Below are 27,175 nucleotides of genomic sequence, written 5' to 3'. Positions count from 1 at the left end.
GTTCATGGCAACGGAGTCGGTGCTCACTTGCTCTGTTTTCAATGTTTGGGACATATGTAAGTTTAATTCATCAGTGGTAAGTGCCTGTTAGGGACGGATGGGTGTTATCGCGTGCGATAACTTAAGTAAAAATGTATTACGAGCTTTGGTTGTTCTTTCCTAAAAGTAAACAGTGAAAACCTCCCTCAGGCTCCACCCCGAGACAACATCAACGATCATAACCTGGGGCGTTTCACATCATATGTGGATCGACTGGCAAGAATAATTAAATTAACCAGAATTCAGCAAACTCTCTTCTCTGGTAATTTATAGCTCTGTTATTTTACCTGGTAAAAAGTAAAGGCCATATAAGCACTGGCTGTTGACACAAGTTCACAACTGAACTGTGATACAACAGACGGCGGGATTTTACAGTTGATCTTTTCCTGTAACATAGGCTGGTGAGATTCTGTTCTGGTATGCAGTCGAATGAAAGGTATCCTACATTTGTCAACTGTGACAACATATTACAGGTGGAGGAAGGGATTAGCCACTAAATGTGAAAGAGGGTGCCCAAACATCCCTTTTTGGAGCCATTTTGTTATATAAATTTTTCTTCTTCTGTTGCTCCGATGTTAAAGATGCTCAAAACAGGGTGTCCAAATAACACCAGTTTTCCATTTCACCCGTCCAATGGCAGGTGGCTGGCTAACCCTATGGGGAAAGGGATGGTAATTAACTTAGGTGTTTTAACATCAAACATTACAGAGAAAAAAAGCCTACTGTTCAACAAAATTAGCTGATTTCAAAAAAGCTATGTCTTTATATTGCCTTTCAATGTGTACTATATACTAAAGTTTACATATATGCTGCTAACATTTCTGCCCCACATGAGTTTCCCTAGCTAAATTATTCAAGTAAAATCCACAGTATTGCTTTGAACACTACAGAATCATTTTGAATTTTGGTTGCTGAACTTGACCTGTCCAATTTCGGTCCATTAGCCTATCAGTGAGGGAATTATGGTACTGCATCTAATTTGTAGGAAGTTCCGTCAGATATCCAAGGTGACCCCTACATGGTAAGGTTGATTGTTATATCTACATGGTAAGGTGATTGCTATATCTACGTGGTCAGGTGATTGCTATATCTACGTGCTAAGGTGATTGCTATGTCTAAGTGGAAGGGTGATTGCTATATCTACGTGGTCAGGTGATTGCTATGTCTACCTGGTAAGGTGTTTGCCTATATATACCTGGTAAGGTGATTGCTATATCTACATGGTCAGGTGATTCCTATATCTACGTGGTCAGGTGATTGCTATATCTATGTGGAAAGCAGAATGTATATGTATTACTACTTCTACACGTATATCTGTATTTGTTGGGGAAATTAACAGTTAGTACCAGTGTGTAGGAATATGTTACTTCACTGCTTCAGCTGATTAGAAATGGCCCCAAATTTTTCCTAACACCTCACTGTTGTTACAAGTACGTTTTATTATTCAGTGTAAAAAAAGTCACGAAAACCATATTTGGGATCTGCATGAAAGGCCTTCCCGATGATGCAGAAAAATGGTCTCCTTTTTTTAAGTGGTGAGTGTTTAAAACAATGGCACTTGAGTCTAGGTGTTATAGATGTAGATGCTTGTATCAATATTGAGTTACATATTTGACCCTATTTTCCATTTTCGTCATTTCAGTCTGTAGGTTTGATGTTCCAGTGTAAATAAACAGAATGTCTGCTGATATGAACCCCAAAACTGTTTCAATGACTGCTCAAATAGACTCAGAGAAGAGAGAGGAGAAGAAGGAGACAGAACTCAAGGGCTCGCCGGGCACTCTGGAGGAATTCCTCCTTCATGAAAACCTGGTATCAAATGTCATGCTTTACATTTAATGTTTTAGCTGTCTGCCATAGCATAAGCTGCAGTAGCTACTGAGCAGTCATATTAGTCACCGACCATTGCTCCTGAACATTGCACGGTCAGAAATAAAAAGCTACAGCAGAACTGTTTTGTCCAGTAATCACGGTAACAGCATTTTCAGGTGTATGAAAATGTATGATAGTATAGAGGCTTTACAAGTGAAAGGATAATGATTCGTCATAATTAGTGTTCTTTTTGTTTGATTTAAGACTGTTGCTGGCAGTTCAATTGAAAAATGGTCAGCCATTTGTTTGTACAGTGAGAAAGTTTCTGGTTTTCTTTACAGAAAACGTGGCCTGTACCTGTTCCTCTAGAGTCCCATGCGATCGCATCTCGTGCACTGTTGTTGGGCAATCAAAATGATATAGAGACTTTACTCAGAGATGCAGCACGTATCCTTGTACATTGTGTACTTTCTCTGTCTTATCGAACGTGGGAATGATCCCATATGCTCTTAACACTTGCATTTGATTGTAGTCATGGATCTTGGTTGTGGAATTGAAACAACCAGTTGTAATAGTATTTTAATCAACTAAGATAATAAAATTGTCTGGGCAATAAAACCACCCAACAACAAGAAAGTATAATTTAATGTGAGCTATCAGAGTATGTAGATACGTTGTGCTTCTTAACTATGGGCCAGCTCTTCCGATTGACATGTTAGACAAACTGGGAAAACGTCTGAGAGAACTGGAAGATGTGTTAAACAAATATGCTTATATGATAATTACTGATGAAGACAGGGATCAGTCTCCCACTAGAGGTAAGTAAATCTTATGTACATGTACAGACAAACTCCTCACATCTGTTGAGTCCTATGCTACATTATATATCCTATGTAAAAATGTTGAGTGAACTGATGATGATTAGACATCAGGTACATCTTAGTGAGCTGTGATCTAATTGCTATACATCTCTGTTGTTCTCAGCTTTTCTCACAGAAACAGGTGAGAGTCAGGGACGCTCTGTGCTCAGCGCTATGTCACGGAAAAGTATAGGTAGTAATCAGGTATGTAATCAAGTCAGAAAATAAGTGTTCAGGTGCTGTTCTTGGTGATAAATGGGACTAGTTGTGCATGTTATCAGTGGGATGATTAAGTATATGCCTGAAAACAACAGTGGTGACAGTGAAGCGCCATCCACTGCAGAAATTTCGAAAAGATCATGCTGTACAGTGTTTTTTAAATTTTTTAAACAATGATAAAAAAAATTCATCTTTTCTGAGACCATGGCATGAAAGAAAGGAAACATTTTTGATACTACAGAATCCCAAGGAGATTCGTAAATATGGAAACTAAACAAAGCACAAGATAAAGAAATATGTACCGACACTTAAAAAGAGTTCAAATTCAGAGCTGTCTCTACTGACAGACACAAATTGACGCAAACAGAGCTTGCATTTTTGTGAAAATACCTCACATTAACATATATCCCCACTCATGATCTGCAGTTCTCACCCCACCTCACATTGCCACATATCCCCTCATGATCTCCCATTCTCATCCCGCCTCACATTACCATATAACCCCCTCATGATCTCCCATTCTCATCCCGCCTCACATTGCCATATAACCCCCTCATGATCTCCCATTCTCATCCCACCTCACATTGCCACATATCCCCTCATGATCTCCCATTCTCATCCCGCCTCACATTGCCATATAACCCCCTCATGATCTCCCATTCTCATCTCGCCTTACATTGCCATATAACCCCCTCATGATCTCCCATTCTCATCCACCTCACATTGCCATATAACCCCCTCATGATCTCCCATTCTCATCCCACCTCACATTGCCATATAACCCCCTCATGATCTCCCATTCTCATCCCGCCTCACATTGCCATATAACCCCCTCATGATCTCCCATTCTCACTTGCCTCACACTGCCATATAACCCCCTCATGATCTCCCATTCTCATCCCGCTTCACATTGCCATATAACCCCCTCATGATCTCCCATTCTCACCCGCCTCACATTGCCATATAACCCCCTCATGATCTCCCATTCTCATCCCACCTCACATTGCCACATAACCCTTCATGATCTACGGTTCTCGTCCCACCTCACATTACCATATAACCCTTCATGATCTGCGGTTTTCGTCCCACCTCACATTGCCACATAACCCCTCATTATGTGCGGTTCTCATTCCACCTTACATTACCACATAACCCTTCATGATCTGCGGTTCTTGTCCCACCTCACATTACCACATAACCCTTCATGATCTGTGGTTCTCATTCCACCTCACATTACCACATAACCCTTCATGATCTGTGGTTTTCGTCCCACCTCACATTACTATATAACCCTTCATGATCTGTGGTTCTCGTCCCACCTCACATTGCCACATAACCTTTCATGATCTGCAGTTCTCATTCCACCTCACACTACCACATAACCCTTCATGATCTGTGGTTATCGTTCCACCTCACATTGCCACATAACCCCTCATTTTGTGTGGTTCTCATTTCACCTCACATTACCACATAACTCTTCATGATCTGTGGTTCTCGTCCCACCTCACATTGCCACATAACCCCTCATTTTGTGTGGTTCTCATTTCACCTCACATTACCACATAACCCTTCATGATCTGTGGTTCTCATCCCACCTCACATTACCACATATCCCCTTCATGATCTGCACTTCTTGTCCCACCTCACATTACAGGATAATGCAGAGCGTTTTCTACAGAGTAAGAAGAAGACGGTAGAGAACTGTGTATTTCCAGGCTTCCGTCATGGGGAGCTGGTGGAACTGCCCGCCCAGTTGGAGGCTCCGCCAATACTTCACAGGGTCACCAAAGTCCAAGACTTTAATGTAAGGCCACACCTAGATCTGAGATCGGTTTCATTATTCCCAGCTTGGCTTTCAGAAATACACGTCTGTACTCTTCTATGCATTAACCTGGAACTCGATCTTTTCAAGTGTGCTGTCCTCAATGTACATACCCTGCAGTAATAATGACATCATACCACCTAACTCTTCATGAATGATAAAGATCAAAAGGTCAAATTATTGGGAGTCTTTAATTGGTGTGTGTTAATAATGAATACAATAGAACTGTAATCAACTATTGTGAAAAGACGAGGTGGGGAGAAAGGGGAAGAATTGTGATGATGTGGTCTTTATTATTACCATATAATGATGTGATATAAACTTGGTATTACTTTCGACTGGACAACTCTTTTGTGGCCTACAGCGTTGGGGCTTTGAGGACAGCGCAGAAGACAGAACCTAGTTCCAGGCTAGTGAATTTAGCATTTCGAAGCGGTTAACATGAAAGCTAAGCTGGGAACACATCCTAACTATATCAGAGCTAGGCCACACCCATAATGGTCAGTTACATGGGCGATACATGCAGTTGCATGGGAGACATGAGCTTTGATCAGTTAGCCTGTGTGAGATGTTAGTAAAGAAATTCATTGAATATCAGCTGATGCATCTTTTGTGCCTAAATAGATTGACGTATTGATATTGTTGTTAAAGGGAAACAGAATGAATTCTGATTGGCTGATGTGAGAGATAGGCATGTCCAGGCTATGCCCAGCCTAAGCTGAATTTTAGGTATGGCAGATTTATTCAAGCCTTATGAAGGCTACAAGGTTTAACCCAGAAAGCCCTATCTCCACTGTCAGCCAATGGGCATCGATTCTGTATCCCTTTAAGATGGTTAATACATTTATTGACAAGGCCACACTTACATTGTCTATGACTCCTTGTTGGCTGTAACCCAACCTTAGTGCAACAAAGAGGATTGGTTGCAGGAAATTCTTTCTTTTTATGTTCTGTTTAGTTTAAATGACTGGGACATTGAAGGAAAATTTTTGAAAATCCCAATAAAAACTTTAAAGAAGGGCCCTTCCTTGGATGGTCAGTCAGGCCTCACACTCAACAATCATTTAATTAGATGCCCTAAGCCAATTAATTTGGAGACAGTGGCTACTGTATGTGATCAATCAGTCTGATACTTTGTTGACTTTATTTTTTGTTTTTAGTCTGGTTTCAAGAAGTTTTGGAAGAAAATCTTTTTATCCGAAGCCTCTGTGGCTGTTATGCAGGATGGCTTTTGGTGGATATTCTTAAAGAATTTCCAGGTAACCTACATGAATCATGTCATGTTTACTAACTATTTTATGTTGATGTGATGACTTTAAACATACAGTTGCTAACATACAGTTGATAACATATATTTTCAAGCTATTAAGAACTACTGAAATTGAACCATGATAAACAAAAGAATTGTCATTGTGTTTATTATTTTTATAGAAATATGATTATCCTTAATAAAGTTTCGTTTGGTATTTAACAGAGCTTGCTGTCTCTTGTTGCCTTATGAGGGAAGCAACAGTTTGCTCTGGGGTTTCTCTGGGCATTAGTGTTTCTGCCTGAAATATTGCTGATGTAGTGTTAAGCCATAATTATTCATTCATTCTCTGGGTAATAGTGAAGCTTTTTTATTTTGCAAAAAGCGATGTTTGTCTTTTCCCCTGTCCATATCTTAACATGATGTATTTTAATTTCCTTTCTCTAACTCCTCCAAACGTAAGATTGCATGTGTATTTTGTGTACCCACAGATCATCTGTGCTTAAGATTGTGATACTTAGTGATTGGCTGGATTCTTGTCTCTCAGTGGTATCCATGCAGTAACTGCTTCAAACATTTTCCAGTTTTTATAACATTTTGTTTGCAAATTCATTTTGTTTTAAGTTAAAAAAGCAGATTGCTCCATTTATGAGTTTTTGCATATTTTGCATGGGATGTGAACCCCTTGACATGGCTTGTTCAATCCTGGTTTTAGCCTTATGCCTTTAGAATAACAAGCTCTCCAGACACAAATTAGTGTATTTGTTCACTGATATGATTTCTGTACTTTTGCTATTTTTAGAAAAAGAAAGTCAAGGAACAGGACCAGCTGTTTGACCGGATAGCTGACAGTTTTGTGGCTCTCTTTCACAGTATCAATGCTGATGTCAAGGACAAGTTTTTGATGGTATGTCATACTGGGGAGGGAACTCCAGGTGGAAATCCACTGACCCTGAGTCTTATCTGTAGTTACATAACTCGTAAGACAAGGGAGCGAACTGTGGAGCTTCACTGAAACTGAGTCACATCTGTAATTACATAGTCTGGCATATTCCCTGACATATTTTTCGTACCTTGAATGTCATGTCAGGTGCATTATAAAGCTATCTGCCCTGCGATTGGTCATTTATATATAGTAAGACATTTGCAGTTCCACAAAGTATGGTGTATGAAAGGGTTATTGGGATGTGTTAATGCTTGAATATACAATGTGATACAATATACAACACCACTGTGGCGTCTCAAAGATAGATATCAATAGTAACTGTTACATATCGGAAACAATGACCCGAGGTCACCAGATGTGGTGGGGTGAATTTATACTGTGCCTACCCCTTCGGCTAAAGCGGGTATGTAATACTGGGGAGAGAACTGTGGAGATTCTATGAAACTGAGTCACATCTGTAGTTACAGTTCTAGTCAGACAAGAGAGAGAACTGTGGAGATTCACTGAAACTGAGTCACATCTGTAGTTACCGTGCCAGTTAGACAAGGGAGAGAACTGTGGATGTTCTCTGAAACTGAATCATCTGTATTTACAGTGCTAGTCAGACAAGGGAGAGAACTGTGGAGATTCACTGAAACTGTGCAGATAATAAAAGCAGTACTGTACGCTTTTTATTATGCTGTAGCCACAATAAAATATGATTGAATCATTTTCACTTTCCTGTAATGCTTTGGCAACCATCATATGATGTTCATTGTATTGATTCCTATGTTGTTGACATGTCTTTCCAGACATATCCAAACTGTCTGGCTCAAAGCCTCTTTGTGGCATTCTACAAGTCTTTCCCTGATTCACGGGAGCGTTTTGATGCGGATGACTTCAAACAAAACCTGGTGGACTTGGTATATGAATGGACTTCTGGTGAGTTACCATGGTTAAACCAAAATACACATCCATGCATTGAGCAGTTCATACATTGCTCTGAGCCAACAATAACCAGAACTGTGATAAGTTACCATGGCTAAACCAAAACGCACATCCAAGCATTGAGCAGTTCATACATTGCCTCTGAACCAACAATAACCAGAACTGTGGTAAGTTACTATGGTTAAACCAAAATACACATCCATGCATTGAGCAGTTCATACATTGCTCTGAGCCAACAATAACCAGAACTGTGGTGAGTTACCATGGCTAAACCAAAATACACGTCCATGCATTGGGCAGTTCATGCATTGCTTCTGAGCCAACAATAACCAGAACTGTGGAAAGTTACCATGGCTAAACCAAAACACACATCCATGCATTGGGCAGTTCATACATTGCTTCTGAGTCAAAAATAACCAGAACTGTGGTAAGTTACTATGGCTGAACCAGAATACACATACATGCATTGAGCAGTTCACACATTGCCTCTGAGCCAACAATAAACAGAACTCTGGTGAGTTACTATGGCTAAACCAAAATGCACATCCATGCATTGAGCAGTTCATACATTGCATGTGAGCCAACAACAACCAGAACTTTGGTAAGTTACCATGGCTAAACCAAAACACACATCCATGCATTGAGCAGTTCGTACATTGCTTCTGAGTAAAAAATAACCAGAACTATGGTGATTTACCATGGCTAAACCAAAACACACATCCATGCATTGAGCAGTTCATACATTGCCTCTGAGCAAACAATAACCAGAACTGTGGAAAGTTACCATGGTTAAACCAAAACACACATCCATGCATTGAGCAGTTCATACATTGCCTCTGAGCCAACAATAACCAGAATTCTGGTAAGTTACCATGGTTAAACCAAAACACAAATCCATGCATTGAGGAGTTCATACATTGCTTCTGAACCAACAATAACCAGAACTGTGGAAAGTTACCATGGTTAAACCAAAATACACGTCCATGCATTGAGCAGTTCATACATTGCTCTGAGCCAACAATAACCAGAACTGTGATAAGTTACCATGGCTAAACCAAAACGCACACCCATGCATTGAGGAGTTCATACATTGCTTCTAAGCCAACAATAACCAGAACTGTGGTGAGTTACCATGGCTAAACCAAAATACACGTCCATGCATTGAGCAGTTCACGCATTGCTTCTGAGCCAACAATAACCAGAATTCTGGTAAGTTACCATGGCTAAACCAAAACACAAATCCATGCATTGAGGAGTTCATACATTGCTTCTGAACCAACAATAACCAGAACTGTGGTAAGTTACTATGGCTGAACCAGAATACACATACATGCATTGAGCAGTTCATACATTGCTTCTAAGCCAACAATAACCAGAACTGTGGTAAGTTACCATGGCTAAACCAAAATACACATCCATGCATTGGGGAGTTCACACATTGCATGTGAGCCAACAATAACCAGAACTGTGGTGAGTTACCATGGCTAAACCAAAATACACATCCATGCATTGAGCAGTTCATACATTGCTTCTGAGCCAACAATAACCAGAACTCTGGTAAGTTACCATGGTTAAACCAAAACACACACCCATGCATTGAGCAGTTCATACATTGCTTCTGAGTCAACAATAACCAGACCTCTGGTGAGTTACCATGGCTAAACCAAAACACAAATCCATGCATTGAGGAGTTCACGCATTGCTTCTGAGTCAACAATAACCAGAATTCTGGTAAGTTAACATGGCTAAACCAAAACACAAATCCATGCATTGAGGAGTTCATACATTGCTTCTGAACCAACAATAACCAGAACTGTGGTAAGTTACTATGGCTGAACCAGAATACACATACATGCATTGAGCAGTTCATACATTGCTTCTAAGCCAACAATAACCAGAACTGTGGTAAGTTACCATGGCTAAACCAAAATACACATCCATGCATTGGGGAGTTCACACATTGCATGTGAGCCAACAATAACCAGAACTGTGGTGAGTTACCATAGCTAAACCAAAATACACATCCATGCATTGAGCAGTTCATACATTGCATGTGAGCCAACAATAACCAGAACTCTGGTAAGTTACCATGGCTAAACCAAAACACACACCCATGCATTGAGCAGTTCATACATTGCTTCTGAGTCAACAATAACCAGAACTCTGGTGAGTTACCATGGCTAAACCAAAACACAAATCCATGCATTGAGGAGTTCATACATTGCTTCTGAACCAACAATAACCAGAACTGTGGTAAGTTACTATGGCTGAACCAGAATACACATACATGCATTGAGCAGTTCACACATTGCTTCTGAGCCAACAATAAACAGAACTCTGGTGAGTTACCATGGCTAAACCAAAATACACATCCATGCATTGGGGAGTTCACACATTGCATGTGAGCCAACAATAACCAGAACTCTGGTAAGTTACCATGGCTAAACCAAAATACACATCCATGCATTGAGCAGTTCATACATTGCATGTGAGCCAACAATAACCAGAACTCTGGTAAGTTACCATGGCTAAACCAAAACACACATCCATGCATTGAGCAGTTCATACATTGCTTCTGGGTCAACAATAACCAGAACTCTGGTGAGTTACCATGGCTAAACCAAAACACAAATCCATGCATTGAGGAGTTCATACATTGCTTCTGAACCAACAATAACCAGAACTGTGGTAAGTTACTATGGCTGAACCAGAATACACATACATGCATTGAGCAGTTTATACATTCCTTCTAAGCCAACAATAACCAGAACTGTGGTGAGTTACCATGGCTAAACCAAAATACACATCCATGCATTGGGCAGTTCACACATTGCATGTGAGCCAACAATAACCAGAACTGTGGTAAGTTACCATGGCTAAACCAAAACACACATCCATGCATTGAGCAGCTCATACATTGCTTCTGAGCCAACAATAACCAGAACTCTGGTGAGTTACCATGGCTAAACCAAAATACACATCCATGCATTGAGCAGTTCACACATTGCTTCTGAGCCAACAATAACCAGAACTCTGGTGAGTTACCATGGTTAAGCCAAAATACACGTTCATGCATTGGGCAGTTCACACATTGCTTCTGAGTCAACAATAACCAGAACTCTGGTAAGTTACCATGGCTAAACCAAAATACACATCCATGCATTGGGCAGTTCATACATTACATGTGAGCCAACAATAACCAGAACTTTGGTAAGTTACCATGGTTAAACCAAAATACATGTCCATGCATTGAGCAGTTCATACATTGCTCTGAGCCAACAATGGTTAAACCAAAATACACGTCCATGCATTGGGCAGTTCACACATTGCTTCTGAGTCAACAATAACCAGAACTCTGGTAAGTTTCCATGGCTAAACCAAAATACACATCCATGCATTGGGCAGTTCATACATTGCTTCTGAGCCAACAATAACCAGAACTCTGGTGAGTTACCATGGTTAAACAAAAATACACATCCATGCATTGAGCAGTTCACACATTGCTTCTGAGCCAACAATAACTAGAACTCTGGTGAGTTACCATGGCTAAACCAAAATACACATCCATGCATTGAGCAGTTCACACATTGCTTCTGAGCCAACAATAACCAGAACTCTGGTGAGTTACCATGGTTAAACCAAAATACACATCCATGCATTGGGCAGTTCACACATTGCTTCTGAGTCAACAATAACCAGAACTCTGGTAAGTTACCATGGCTAAACCAAAATACACATCCATACATTGGGCAGTTCATACATTGCATGTGAGCCAACAATAACCAGAACTCTGGTAAGTTACCATGGCTAAACCAAAATACACATCCATACATTGAGCAGTTCACACATTGCTTCTGAGCCAACAATAACCAGACCTCTGGTGAGTTACCATGGTTAAACCAAAATACACATCCATGCATTGGGCAGTTCACACATTGCTTCTGAGTCAACAATAACCAGAACTGTGGTAAGTTACCATGGCTAAACCAAAATACACATCCATGCATTGGGCAGTTCACACATTGCTTCTGAGTCAACAATAACCAGAACTCTGGTAAGTTACCATGGCTAAACCAAAATACACATCCATGCATTTGGCAGTTCATACATTGCATGTGAGCCAACAATAACCAGAACTTTGGTAAGTTACCATGGTTAAACCAAAATACATGTCCATGCATTGAGCAGTTCATACATTGCTCTGAGCCAACAATAACCAGAACTCTGGTGAGTTACCATGGCTAAACCAAAATACACATCCATGCATTGAGCAGTTCATACATTGCTCTGAGTCAACAGTAACCAGAACATTCGCTACATAATCTCAGTTTCTCGCGGATCTGTTTTCTTACACCCCTAAACTAAAAGTAAGCCCGGGGACCATTGCTCTTCACTGTTGTTTACTGTAAACCCAGATGTTGAATGTGACAGTATGCCCTGACTACTCACTACAGGCCCAGATTTTGAATGTGGCAATATGCCCTAACTGTTTACAAAAAGTCCAGATGTTGAGTGTGACAATAAACCCTAACTGTTCACTACAAGCGCAGATGTTGAATGTGACAGTAAACCCTAACTGTTCACTACAAGCCCAGATGATCAATGTGACAGTATGCTCTAACTGTTCACTACAAGCCCAGATGTTGAGTTTGACAATAAGCCCCAACTGTTCACTACAAGTCCAGATGTTGAGTGTGACAGTAAGCCCTAACTGTTTACTACAAGCCCAGATGTTGAGTGTAACAGAAAGCCCTAACTGTTTATTACAACCCCAGATGTTGAATGTGACAATAAATCCTAACTGTTCACTACAAGCCCAGATATTGAGTGTGACAATAAGCACTAACTGTTCACTACAAGCGCAGATGTTGAATGTGACAATAAGCCCTAACTGTTCACTACAAGTCCAGATGTTAAATGTGACAATAAGCCCTAACTGTGTATTACAAGCCCAGATGTTGAATGTGACAATATGCCCTTACTGTTCACTACAAGCTCAGATGTTGAATGTGACAGTATGCCCTAACTGTTCACTACAAGTCCAGGTGTTGAATGTGACAGTATGCCCTAACTGTTCACTACAAGTCCAGGTGTTAAATGTGACAATATGCCCTAACTGTTCACTACAAGCGCAGATGTTGAATGTGACAATATGCCCTAACTGTTCACTACAAGCCCAGATGTTGAATGTGATAGTATGCCCTAATTGTTTATTACAAGCCCAGATGTTGAATGTGACAATATGCCCTAACTTTTCACTACAAGCCCAGATGTTGAATGTGACAATATGCCCTTACTGTTCACTACAAGCCCAGATTTTGAATGTGACAGTATGCCCTAATTGTTTATTACAAGCTCAGATGATCAATGTGACAATATGCCCTAACTGTTCACTACAAGCGCAGATGTTGAATGTGACAATATGCCCTAACTGTTCACTACAAGCCCAGATGTTGAATGTGATAGTATGCCCTAATTGTTTATTACAAGCCCAGATGTTGAATGTGACAATATGCCCTAACTTTTCACTACAAACCCAGATGTTAAATGTGACAATAAGCCCTAACTGTGTATTACAAGCCCAGATGTTGAATGTGACAATATGCCCTTACTGTTCACTACAAGCCCAGATTTTGAATGTGACAGTATGCCCTAATTGTTTATTACAAGCCGAGATGTTGATTGTGACAATAAACCCTAACTGTTTATTACAAGCCCAGATGTTGAATGTGACAATATGCCCTAACTGTTCACTATTCACAATTTACATGTAAGCAGATACATTTAGAAGTGGACCACATTTATTACAATGTATATATACAGTTTTATAATTTTAGTGCAGAATTTTAAGCAGTTTTCTCATCTAAAGCTTATAATTTGGTGTTATAAGTATTTTATCCATCAAAATCAGGCAGGAGTATTTTGTAAAAAGGATTTGTCTGAATTGAGTGTTATGTCAACCGTGTCCTTATGGAGCATTGTACTGGTGTTTCTGGCAGGTATAAAGGTAATACCGGGCCTGTGGAAGCAGTGGGACATGCCACACCTACTGGGGGGCAGTATGATGGGAGGGGAGGCAGCTGCAGCCGCAGCCAAGCAGATGCTAGGCCCCCAACCTAACCTGAACAGGAGGAAGTCTAGTAAGTGTTTTACACTTAGATTATTGTACTCTTTGTGTGGCATTGACCCCCAAACCTAACATGGACAGGAGAAAGTCTGGTAAGTGCTGTCTGTTGTCAGTGGGTTTATACCCTCTTTTTAAACCTTAAATGTGTTATTTTACAGAAAGTAAAGTATTTTACATCTTGTACCTTGTAAGATGTGCAAAGTGAGGTTCTACACAAAGTAAAGTAGGGTTTTCCTACTCAAGGACAAGTGGTGTTGTTCAACACAAGGTAAAGTGGGGTTGTTCTACACAAGATAAAGTGGTGTTTGTTCTACACAAGGTAAAGTGGGGTTGATTTACACAAGGTAAAATGAGGTTTGTTCTACAGAAGGTAAAGTGGTGTTGTTCTACACAAGATAAAGTAGGGTTGTTCTACACAAGATAAAGTGGTGTTTGTTCTACACAAGGTAAAGTGGGGTTGATTTACACAAGGTAAAGTGAGGTTTGTTCTACACAAGGTAAAGTGGTGTTGTTCTACACAAGGTAAAGTGGGGTTGTTCTACACAAGGTAAAGTGGTGTTTGTTCTACACAAGGTAAAGTGGGGTTGATTTACACAAGGTAAAGTGAGGTTTGTTCTACACAAGGTAAAGTGGTGTTGTTCTACACAAGGTAAAGTGGGGTTGTTCTACACAAGATAAAGTGGTGTTTGTTCTACACAAGGTAAAGTGGGGTTGATTTACACAAGGTGAAGTGAGGTTTGTTCTACACAAGGTAAAGTGAGGTTTGTTCTACACAAGGTAAAGTGGTGTTCTACACAAGGTAAAATGAGGTTTGTTCTGCACAAGATAAAGTGGTGTTTGTTCTACGCAAGGTAAAGTGGGGTTGTTCTACACAAGATAAAGTGGTGTTTGTTCTATACAAGGTAAAGTGAGGGTTGTTCTACACAAGGTAAAGTGGGGTTGATCTACTCAAGGACAAGTGGTGTTGTTCTACAGAAGGTAAAGTGGTGTTGATCTACTCAAGGAAAAGTGGTGTTATCCTACACAAGGTAAAGTGGGGTTGTTCTACAGAAGGTAAAGTGGGGTTGATTTACACAAGATAAAGTGGTGTTTGTTCTACACAAGATAAAGTGGGGTTGATCTACTCAAGGAAAAGTGGTGTTGTTCTACACAAGGTAAAGTGGGGTTGATCTACTCAAGGAAAAGTGGGGTTGTTCTACACAAGGTAAAGTGAGGGTTGTTCTACACAAGGTAAAGTGGGGTTGATCTACACAAGATAAAGTGGTGTTTGTTCTACACAAGATAAAGTGGGGTTGATCTACTCAAGGAAAAGTGGTGTTGTTCTACACAAGGTAAAGTGAGGGTTGTTCTACACAAGGTAAAGTGGTGTTGTTCTACCCAAGGAAAGTGGTGTTGTTCTACACAAGGTAAAGTGGGGTTGATCTACTCAAGGAAAAGTGGGGTTGATCTACACAAGATAAAGTGGTGTTGTTTTACACGAGGTAAAGTGGTGTTGTCCTACACAAGGTAAAGTGGGGTTGTTCTACACAAGGTAAAGTGGGGTTGATATACTCAAAGAAAAGTGGTGTTGTTCTGCACAAGGTAAAGTGAAAGTTGTTCTACACAAGATAAAGTGGTGTTGTTCTACACAAGGTAAAGTGAGAGTTGTTCTGTACAACATAACGTGTTGTTCTACACAAAGTAAAGTGAGGTTGTTCTACACAATGTGAAGTGAGGTACTACACAAAGTAAAGTGAAGTTATAGACTAGGTAAAATGAGGTTGTTCTACACAAAGTAAAGTAAGGCTGTTCTACACAGTGTGAAGTAGGGTTGTTCTACACAAAGTAAAGTGAGGTTATACACAAGGTTAAGTGGGGTTGTTCTACACAAAGGAAAGGGGGGGTTGTTTTACACATAGTTAGGTGGGGTTGTTTTGCACAACATAAAGTGAGTTTGTTTTACCTTAAAATTTAGCACACATGAAGGCTATGGTGTTGCTGCTGGGCAAACAGTTATTCATGATTCGTTATACAAAGTTCCCCCATACATAATGTGTGTTACAGCACAGGGAGCTCCATGGGCTGAGTAATTGCACACCTTTTTACAGTGCCTACCCAGACAGTGAGATTTTGGGTATTGATGGCAGAGCCTAAAATGTCACACCCACAGGGTACATCTGCTGAGCCTCTCTCCACAAATAATGTCCTGCGCAGAAGCTAGCTCTTGTGAGCACCCAACTTACATTAAGTTTTTTTATAAAGTGGTTATAAAGAGGTTTTTTTGTAACGGTACTTCACACAAGTGGCTTTTTTGGTGATGGTACTTTACAAAAGCGCCTATTGCAATAGTGATGTAATTTATTTGTGTCTTGAGTATACCATACAGGTTTGTTGACTTTCATTAGTCTGTCATTGGTAACCAGATGTAGATGAACTATGTTGTTTACAGGTAAATGTATGGTGCAGGAAAGTACATTACTGAACATGTCTGTCATGGAAAAAATACTAAGCAAGTTTTTTTTTTTTTTTTATCCAGCGCACTGCAGTGTTGATATTCACATGTTTGAGAAATTCATCTCTAAACTGGGAGAGCCTTCCCATGGTGAGACGAACCCACCCTCATCGGAAGGGAGAGCCCTAATGGGGGGGTTGATGCTGCGCTCCCACGAGGCAACCTCGCTGTTATCAGAACTGGACGAAGAGGTAAAGGCCCATCTTCACGATGTGATTTATAGTACCAACTTGTAGCGTTTGACTTGTAGTGTTTGACTTGTAGCATTTGACTTGTAGTGTTTGACTTGTAGTGTTTGACTTGTAGCGTTTGACTTGTAGCATTTGACTTGTAGTGTTTGACTTGTAGCATTTGACTTGTAGCATTTGACTTGTAGTGTTTGACTTGTAGCGTTTGACTTGTAGCGTTTGACTTGTAGCGTTTGACTTGTAGCGTTTGACTTGTAGTGTTCGACTTGTAGAGTTCGACTTGTAGTGTTTGACTTGTAGCATTTGACTTGTAGCGTTTGACTTGTAGCGTTCGACTTGTAGTGTTTGACTTGTAGTGTTCGACAAAATTCACATATAACATGGTCACTTGTCCTGGATATTGCGTTTTTCTTGTTCAGTTCTGTTGCTAAGGTCTGGCGTTTTTCTTGGCAGTTTTGTCATGATAAGTAGTTCACTGTAATTTACATGTATAATTTCATAGCAGCTCTTGACAAGTAATCAATAACATACTCAGTTTCAGTGAGCGGTACACCAGTCTGGTTTTCTCGGTACAAGCATTTGCATTGTCTGCTTCTTTGCACATGGTTGTTGACAAGCTTTGACTGGTAACACAAAGGGTGTAATTTATTGTGGAAAAAAATGAAGAGATTTTATTGGCCAGAAAATGCGATTTGTAGCATGAAGATAGAGCTTTCCCTATTTCTTTGGACTAGCTTGCAACTAGTTAAATGTTGCAAATGTCAAACATTTCGGGTGTTCTGACGGTTTGACTCAGTAGCATTCTACAAATTGGTACTCCAAATGGCACAGCGAGAGATGTCCTTAACTATGCCTGCAAAAGATATTTAAATTAAGTGTTACATTAGACTGACCCCATTGTCTTGAGATTCATGGAGAATCTGGATTTGATAAATATAGTGTATTGATTCTAGATTCTTTAGTTCATTACCGTATATCATGTAGAGTTTAGCCAAAATGTTCTGGCGGCTAAGTTTATCCTTAGCGAAGGAGATAACAGAGGAGAGTGATCAGCCCCCAGCTGGGCAGTGATCCCCAGTGACCCTCTGGCTGCTGGCCCTCGCCACATGGGGTAAACTCCTCAGGCATGGACTCCAAGAAGGGTGATCATGCACCCACTAGTCCATCTAGACCTTCATTAAAACATTCTTTGCTGCACGTAAGCAAAGTTCCCACATCAGTTACTTCCACACAGTTGGTGGTGACATGGCATATGGGATATTAGTCTCCGCCTTACTGTCACCAACAAAGAACAAAGAAACACTTTGCTAAACTAATCCGTTAAACTAATTGTGAAATACCATAATTAAATTGGACAGTTCAATATTCTAGACATACACTCCCCAGCTTTAGTGCAAACCAGCTGTGATTGTGTGTGTCATGTTATAGATGTACACTCCCCTCCATGAGTACACAGCAGCTGTGATTGTGTGTGTCATGTTATAGATGAACACTCCCCTCCATGAGTACACAGCAGCTGTGATTGTGTGTGTCATGTTATAGATGAACACTCCCCTCCATGAGTACACAGCAGCTGTGATTGGTGTGTGTCATGTTATAGATGAACACTCCCCTCCATGAGTACACAGCAGCTGTGATTGTGTGTGGCATGTTATAGATGAACACTCCCCTCCATGAGTACACAGCAGCTGTGATTGTGTGTGTCATGTTATAGATGTACACTCCCCACCATGAGTACACAGCAGTTGTGATTGTGTGTGTCATGTTATAGATGTACACTCCCCTCCATGAGTACACAGCAGCTGTGATTGTGTGTGTCATGATATAGATGTACACTCCCCTCCATGAGTACACAACAGCTGTGATTATGTGTGTCATGTTATAGATGTACACTCCCCACCATGAGTATACAGCAGCTGTGATTGTGTGTGTCATGTTATAGATGTACACTCCCCACCATGAGTACACAGCAGCTGTGGTTGTGTGTGTCATGTTATAGACGAACACTCCCCTCCATGAGTACACAGCAGCTGTGATTGTGTGTGGCATGTTATAGATGTACACTCCCCACCATGAATACACAGCAGCTGTGATTGTGTGTGTCATGTTATAGATGTACACTCCCCACCATGAGTACACAGCAGCTGTGATTGAGTGTCATGTTATAGATGTACACTCCCCTCCATGAGTACACAGCAGCTGTGATTGTGTGTGTCATGTTATAGATGAACACTCCCCTCCATGAGTACACAGCAGCTGTGATTGTGTGTGTCATGTTATAGATGTACACTCCCCACCAGGAGTACACGGCAGCTGTGATTGTGTGTGTCATGTTATAGATGTACACTCCCCACCATGAGTACACACCAGCTGTGATTGAGTGTGTCATGTTATAGACGAACACTCCCCTCCATGAGTACACAGCAGCTGTGATTGTGTGTGTCATTTTATAGATGTACACTCCCCTCCATGAGTACACAACAGCTGTGATTGTGTGTGTCATTTTATAGATGTACACTCCTGTCCATGAGTACACAACAGCTGTGATTGTGTGTGTCATGTTATAGACGAACACTCCCCTCCATGAATACACAGCAGCTGTGATTGTGTGTCATGTTATAGATGTACACTCCCCTCCATGAGTACACAGCAGCTGTGATTGTGTGTGTCATGTTATAGATGTACACTCCCCACCATGAGTATACAGCAGCTGTGATTGTGTGTGTCATGTTATAGATGTACACTCCCCACCATGAGTACACAGCAGCTGTGATTGTGTGTGTCATGTTATAGACGAACACTCCCCTCCATGAGTACACAGCAGCTGTGATTGTGTGTGGCATGTTATAGATGTACACTCCCCACCATGAGTACACAGCAGCTGTGATTGTGTGTGTCATGTTATAGATGTACACTCCCCACCATGAGTACACAACAGCTGTGATTGAGTGTCATGTTATAGATGTACACTCCCCTCCATGAGTACACAGCAGCTGTGATTGTGTGTGTCATGTTATAGATGAACACTCCCCTCCATGAGTACACAGCAGCTGTGATTGTGTGTGTCATGTTATAGATGTACACTCCCCACCAGGAGTACACGGCAGCTGTGATTGTGTGTGTCATGTTATAGATGTACACTCCCCACCATGAGTACACACCAGCTGTGATTGAGTGTGTCATGTTATAGACGAACACTCCCCTCCATGAGTACACAGCAGCTGTGATTGTGTGTGTCATTTTATAGATGTACACTCCCGTCCATGAGTACACCACAGCTGTGATTGTGTGTGTCATGTTATAGACGAACACTCCCCTCCATGAATACACAGCAGCTGTGATTGTGTGTCATGTTATAGATGTACACTCCCCTCCATGAGTACACAGCAGCTGTGATTGTGTGTCATGTCATAGATGAACACTCCCCTCCATGAATACACAGCAGCTGTGATTGTGTGTCATGTTATAGATGTACACTCCCCACCATGAGTACACAGCAGCTGTGATTGTGTCTATCATGTCATAGATGTACACCTCCCTCCATGAGTGCACAGCAGCTGTGATTGTGTGTCATGTTATAGATGTACACTCCCCACCATGAGTACACAGCAGCTGTGATTGTGTCTATCATGTCATAGATGTACACCTCCCTCCATGAGTGCACAGCAGCTGTGATTGTGTCTGTCATGTCATAGATGTACACCTCCCTCCATGAGTACACACCAGCTGTGATTGTGCGTATTATATTTCAGTCTCATCCAATTGGACCAGGCGCTGACCTTGAGAGGGTCAAGTTTAACCTTGATGGTCGTAGCCCCCTAGTTGCTCACTACCTGGACAGACGTAAGCTACAGAACTATGAACAGCCGGGGAAGAAAGTGCGGCGGACAGAGATCACTGCCTTGCCATATCCTTGTTTTTGGCTCTTGATATCAGATCAGATTATCTCTCTTTTTCCTTAGCTTTTATGTGAGTTGTATGCTAAACTCAGTGTGTGAAGATATTGTGAAGTGATTGTAATATCAATGTTAGGAGTCATCTGTCTTTTGTTATCAAGTGGGTCTTTGTCTTGGTGCTCATATTGACAGTTGACCTTCGCTAAGAGCTGATAACATACATCTTTATGATTTACAAAGACGAAACATACACTGTAAGTGAGTTAGTGCATAGACTATGTCATTGCATGTTTCAACTATCAGTTTTTCTTCACCTGTTTTCTTGTTAAGTTTCTGGTGACACAGTGATTTGCGTCCAGCCTTTCCTTAACTGAATCACTCAGCCAGGACCCACGTACAAGGAACTCATCACCAATACACTGTCTCTGTCAGACAACCTTAACAGAGAGTACCAAAAGTAAGTAGCCATGGTCTGAATGTAATTTCTCACCTCACAAGTACAGGTACATGTAGCTTTATGGCCTTGTCAGAACTAGCTGGCCACAAGCTTATACCATCATAAAAGTTAAGGTGATATTAAAATAATCTATGGCAAGGTATTGTGTGAGAGAGGGAGAAAGAAAAATTTGTCTGTGTTGTCTGTGTAGGTGTTTTACCCAGCCTGTTAAACTCTAGTTAGATTTTTTGAAGTCACTGGAGAGGATTCAAGATCGGACAGACAAAGCTGATTACCAGGTATGGCTGAAATTCAAAATAACCCACAGATTTAAATTTAGACCCTTGTGATGTGGGGATCTAGCCTGCTGGATTACGACCATCATTGTGACAGGTCTGTCAGAATGATGCCAGTGGTTTGTCCCTGATGGTAATGTAATCTGGGTGTAGTCTTATATGAACTGGCCTGTTAAAGAGTTCCATATTAAGCGCTGAGTGATAGTCTTCATCGTGTTGTAACAGTGTTGATAGCGCACAAGCTCCTGAGCACTGGAATTTTGTGAGGTTTAATTTTTGTTTTACAAGACTACATTCATTGTAGCAGCCTGAGGGATTGCAATACAGCAGAAAAGACCATGATTTCCAGGCTTTGCTGTACATTTCATGCGCACTGTCCTGCAAAGCATAGTTAACACTGCATCCTACAATGTTGTTTACAACTGGCACTTTCTCTTACTTGAATATCATTTTCCTAGCCCAGTATAATTGTATGCAGATTGTTACTATCTAGTTTATCTTTCTCCTGATGATGGCAGGTCACGTTGAATCTTTTCACTTTGTTAATAACTCTACACATTCTTACCCACTTTCTCCCTCCAGCATTTCTATTCAGGTCTATTAAACGTTGTTTGAGTTCAGCCTATAGATGCAAAGGTTAAGTCTGATTGTGATGATTGGGGTGAGTTGCTCCCCCTGTCATGAGATAGGGGTGAGCTGTTCCCCCTGCCACGAGATAGTGGTGAGTTGTTCCTCCTGCCGTGAGATAGGGTTGAGTTGTTCCTCCTGCCGTGAGATAGGGGTGAGTTGTTCCTCCTGCTGTGAGATAGTGGTGAGTTGTTCCTCCTGCCATGAGATAGGGGTGAGTTGTTCCTCCTGCCATGAGATAGGGTTGAGTTGTTTCTCCTGCCTTGAGATAGTGGTGAGTTGTTTCTCCTGCCTTGAGATAGTGGTGAGTTGTTCCCCCTGCCATGAGATAGGGGTGAGCTGTTCCTCCTGCCATGAGATAGGGGTGAGTTGTTCCCCGTGCCATGAGATAGTGGTGAGTTGTTCCCACTGCCATGAGATAGGGTTGAGTTGTTCCTCCTGCCATGAGATAGGGTTGAGTTGTTCCTCCTGCCATGAGATAGGGTTGAGTTGTTCCTCCTGCCATGAGATAGGGTTGAGTTGTTCCTCCCGCCTTGAGATAGGGGTGAGTTGTTCCTCCTGCCAAGAGATAGGGTTGAGTTGTTCCTCCTGCCATGAGATAGGGGTGAGCTGTTCCTCCTGCCATGAGATAGGGTTGAGTTGTTCCCCCTGCCATGAGATAGTGGTGAGTTGTTCCTCCTGCCATGAGATAGTGGTGAGTTGTTCCCACTGCCATTAGATAGGGTTGAGTTGTTCCCCCTGCCATGAGATAGTGGTGAGTTGTTCCTCCTGCCATGAGATAGTGATGAGTTGTTCCCCCTGCCATGAGAAAGCGTTTAGTTGTTCCTCCTGCCATGAGATAGGGTTGAGTTGTTCCTCCTGCCATGAGATAGGGTTGAGTTGTTCCCCCTGCCATGAGATAGTGGTGAGTTGTTCCCCCTGCCATGAGAAAGCGTTCAGTTGTTCCTCCTGCCATGAGATAGGGTTGAGTTGTTCCTCCTGCCATGAGATAGTATTGAGTTGTTCCCCTGCCATGAGATAGGGGTGAGTTGTTCCCACTGCCATGAGATAGGGTTGAGTTGTTCCTCCTGCCATGAGAAAGCGTTTAGTTGTTCCTCCTGCCATGAGATAGTGGTGAGTTGTTCCTCCTGCCACGAGATAGGGGTGAGTTGTTCCTCCTGCCATGAGATAGGGTTGAGCTGTTCCCCCTGCCATGAGATAGGGGTGAGTTGTTCCTCCTGCCATGAGATAGGGGTGAGTTGTTCCCCCTGCCATGAGATGGTGGTGAGTTGTTCCTCCTGCCATGAGATAGGGGTGACACTTGACCCGATTGCCATGTAGGGTCAAGTTCACACCATCAGCATTGTTTCCAAGGTAGCCTTCTGATTGGCTGTAGGCAAATCTCTCTGAAACTCTTGACAGCCTTGTTTCTGCTGACAGGTCAGCTATTTATGGACCAAGACTTTACGGAATCATACACTGGCATATGGCCATGCAACCATTGTTAAGAGATTCGTCCTCCTGTCATCTGTCTTTAAAGTAAAATAAGTCTGCAATAAATCTTAAAGTAAGAAATGTAGAATTTAATTTCCTTCAGTTGTTTGATGATGTGTTTGTATAACATTGCTGTATTAATTTGTCAAAGGAATACGAAATTTCTCTCACTTTTGGAATTATTCCCCACCTGAAGAAGGAAAAATTGCCTCAATTTACATTCGTGTTGTCATGGTTGTGTTGCCAATCTTGTTCACCTAGGCATACAAATCCGTCACGTGTCAAACATAGAAGGAATTCCTCTCTGCAAAAACCAGACACACTCTCCTAGCACAAGTAATGTTATAGCACACTGGTGTCTCTGACAGGAGAATTGGTGAGCAGCTGTGCTCTCCCTGGCAGTCTTAACTTTTAAATGTAGTGCCACTGTCTTGAGAATTTCTCAGCCAATGAAACAGAGGCAAGTTGAGGATTAGAGGTAGTCAGTACTAGACTCTATGTTGTTAGAAGAGGGGGGTTAACAATGGTCTAGGTAGTGGAGTGGATCCCCCCTTTCATCGGATAATGGTGAGTAATTCCCCGTCATGGGATCATGGTGAGTAATTCTCCCTATCATGGCATCATGGTGAGTAATTCCCCCCTATCATGGAATCATGGTGATTACTTCCCCCCATCATGGGATCATGGTGAATAATTCTCTATCATGGGATCATGGTGAGTAATTCCTCCTATCATGGGATCATGGTGAGTAATTCCCTACCATGGGATCATGGTGAGTAATTCCCCCTACCATGGTATCATGGTGAGTAATTCCCCCTATCATGGAATGATGGTGAGTACTTCCCCCTACCATGGGATCATGGTTAGTAATTCCCCCATCATGGGATCATGGTGAGTAATTCCTTCTGTCATGGGATCATGGTGAGTAATTCCCCCTATCATGGGATCATGGTGAGTTGTCCCCCTATCATGGGATCATGGTTAGTAATTCCCCCATCATGGGATTATGGTGAGTAATTCCTTCTGTCATGGGATCATGGTGAGTAATTCCCCCTATCATGGGATCATGGTGAGTTGTCCCCCTATCATGGGATCATGGTTAGTAATTCCCCCATCATGGGATCATGGTGAGTAATTCCCTCTGTCATGGGATCATGGTGAGTAATTCCCCCTATCATTGGATCATGGTGAGTTGTCCCCCCTATCATGGGATCATGGTAAGTAATTCCCCCATCATGGGATCATGGTGAGTAATTCCCCCTATCGTGGGATCATGGTGAGTAATTCCCCCTATCGTGGGATCATGGTGAGTTGTCTTGTTTCTCATGACCATTCTCTATTTGCAGAATATGTGAACACACCGATCGTCAGATAATGGAGCTTGAGAAACAGAAGAGAGAAACAAATCGGGAGATTGATAAGCTACAACGAGAACTATTGTTTACCAAGAACAGTGTGGAACTGAAAATTCTCAGTGAGAAAATCATGGAAATTAAGGTACTACATGTGCTGAGCTATAAATCTTTAGTAAAGAGTCGTTGGATACATCAAAGGATACATCAATTCAGCATGGGGTTTCTTGTTGTATTCCAAAGACTTTGACCAACAAGTAAACATTTAAAAAAAAAATACAACAGGATAAAAAAAAAGAGGGCCTTCTTTACATTCAATTTGTAGAAATTATGGGCTGTTCTGTTAGAATACAGATATGTATAGTACTTAGATGTGGGATACTTACTGAAAGCAGAGTGAATGCGTTAAAGTTATGTGTTAAAGTTGAGTAACCTGAGTACTAACCATGTTTGATTGCAGGATCGAGACAGGCACAGGTCCTTTTTCTCCACGGAGGGGAATGACGATCTATCAGGATCAGAAGAAGAGTTTTGATTTGTTAAGGCATGCATGGTTTCAGCTAGAGGCATGCATACTGCTACATGTCGGAGCTAACATCAGCATTAGATGAAGTGTTGTGACGCTCTGACAGATGCATGGTGCCAGCGACATTTGTACAAACAGCCTGCATGATTGTCAGCATGCAAGATTATCTTCTGCTGCATGTCAGAGTCAACATCATGATGAGGTGAAGAACTGTGACCTGCTGACAGACATATTGTGTCAGCTTCAATCAGCCTGCGTGATTATCTTCTGCTGCATGTCAGAGCCAACATCACGATGAGGTGAAGAACTGTGACCTGCTGACAGACGCATTGTGTCGACTTCAATCAGCCTGCGTGATTATCTTCTGCTGCATGTCAGAGCCAGCATCACGATGAGGTGAAGAACTGTGACCTGCTGACAGACATATTTTGTCAGCTTCAATCAGCCTGTGCGATTGTCTTCTGCTGCATGTCAGAGCTAACCTCTGATTCTTTCAAATAGTTGCATATGGCAAATATATGTATGGATTTTATTAAACATTGGTCCCTTGTTGCATGGCTTTTTTATGTAAATTACATCCTGATTATTGACTGAATCTTGTCATACTTGTTGATTTTCTTCCTTCAAGTTTTACTCTGCTATCAATATTATTTCTTTTATATCACAATGCTCTCATCTTATCTCATCATGGTAGGATGTACATGTAAACTTGTGTGTTCATATTTCTCCTACATCACAATGCTATCTCATCTTGACAGAATGTAAAGTTACCTGTTTATATTTTTCTTACATCACAGTGCCGTCTCATCTTGACAGGGTGTAAAGTTGCCTGTTCATACTTCTCTTACATCACAGTGGTATCTCATCTTGACAGGATGTTAGTTGGCCTGTTCCCATTTCCACAATGTTATATCACAGTGCTATCTCATCTTGACAGGATGTTAGCCTGCCAGTTCCCATTTCCCTCAGTGTTACATCACAATGCTATCTCATCTTGACAGGATGTTAGCCTGCCTGTTCCCATTTCTGCAGTGTTACATCACAATGCTATCTCATCTTGACAGGATGTTAGACTGCCTGTTCCCATTTCTGCAGTGTTATATCACAGTGCTATGTCATCTTGACAGGATGTTAGCCTGCCTGTTCTCATTACTGCAGTGTTACATCACAATGCCACACGTATCTCTTCTTTACAGGATGTTAGCCTGCCTGTTCCCATTACTGCAGTGTTACATCGCAATGCTATCTCATCTTGACAGGATGTTAACCTGCCTGTTCCCATTACTGCAGTGTTACATCACAATGCTATCTCATCTTGACAGGATGTTAGCCTGCCTGTTCCCATTTCTGCAGTGTTACATCACAATGCTATCTCATCTTGACAGGATGTTAGCCTGCCTGTTCCCATTTCTGCAGTGTTACATCACAATGCTATCTCATCTTGACAGGATGTTAGCCTGCCTGTTCCGATTATGGCAGTGTTACATCACAATGCTATCTCATCTTGACAGGATGTTAACCTGCCTGTTCCCATTACTGCAGTGTTATATCACAGTGCTATCTCATCTTGACAGGATGTTAGCCTTCCAGTTCCCATTTCTGCAGTGTTACATCACAATGCCACATGTATCTCTTCTTGACAGGATGTTAGCCTGCCTGTTCCCATTACTGCAGTGTTATATCACAGTGCTATCTCATCTTGACAGGATGTTAGCCTGCCAGTTCCCATTTCTGCAGTGTTACATCACAATGCCACATGTATCTCTTCTTGACAGGATGTTAGCCTGCCTGTTCCCATTACTGCAGTGTTACATCACAATGCTATCTCATCTTGACAGGATGTTAACCTGCCTGTTCCCATTACTGCAGTGTTACATCACAATGCTATC

At 41.5% G+C, this 27,175-nt stretch overlaps 1 protein-coding gene across 4 annotated transcripts; it reads left to right on the top strand.

Annotated features, from left to right (window-relative positions):
• Positions 1-25,955, top strand: LOC135473081 (protein FAM227B-like). Of its 4 annotated transcripts, none has more exons than XM_064752888.1 (15): positions 1-56; positions 1,682-1,851; positions 2,193-2,298; positions 2,550-2,669; positions 2,836-2,915; positions 4,585-4,734; positions 5,913-6,011; positions 6,804-6,908; positions 7,739-7,868; positions 13,874-14,014; positions 16,517-16,683; positions 20,433-20,587; positions 20,956-21,033; positions 24,755-24,905; positions 25,221-25,955. In XM_064752888.1, exons 2-15 carry the CDS (start codon positions 1,717-1,719, stop codon positions 25,293-25,295), a joined length of 1,692 nt encoding a protein of 563 aa, XP_064608958.1. In that variant the 5' UTR covers positions 1-56; positions 1,682-1,716; the 3' UTR covers positions 25,296-25,955. The 4 variants fall into 4 exon arrangements, with proteins under 4 accessions (XP_064608958.1, XP_064608960.1, XP_064608961.1 ...); XM_064752890.1 differs by having other exon boundaries at positions 10-76; XM_064752891.1 differs by lacking the exon at positions 1-56 and adding an exon at positions 1,026-1,060.
• The last annotated feature ends 1,220 nt before the right edge of the window (positions 25,956-27,175 follow it).

This window comes from Liolophura sinensis, chromosome 8 (genome assembly GCF_032854445.1).
Source record: "Liolophura sinensis isolate JHLJ2023 chromosome 8, CUHK_Ljap_v2, whole genome shotgun sequence".
Classification (NCBI taxonomy): Eukaryota; Metazoa; Mollusca; class Polyplacophora; order Chitonida; family Chitonidae; genus Liolophura; species Liolophura sinensis.
Note: the sequence above shows the minus strand (reverse complement) of the source record. Positions and strands in the feature narration are given on the sequence as shown.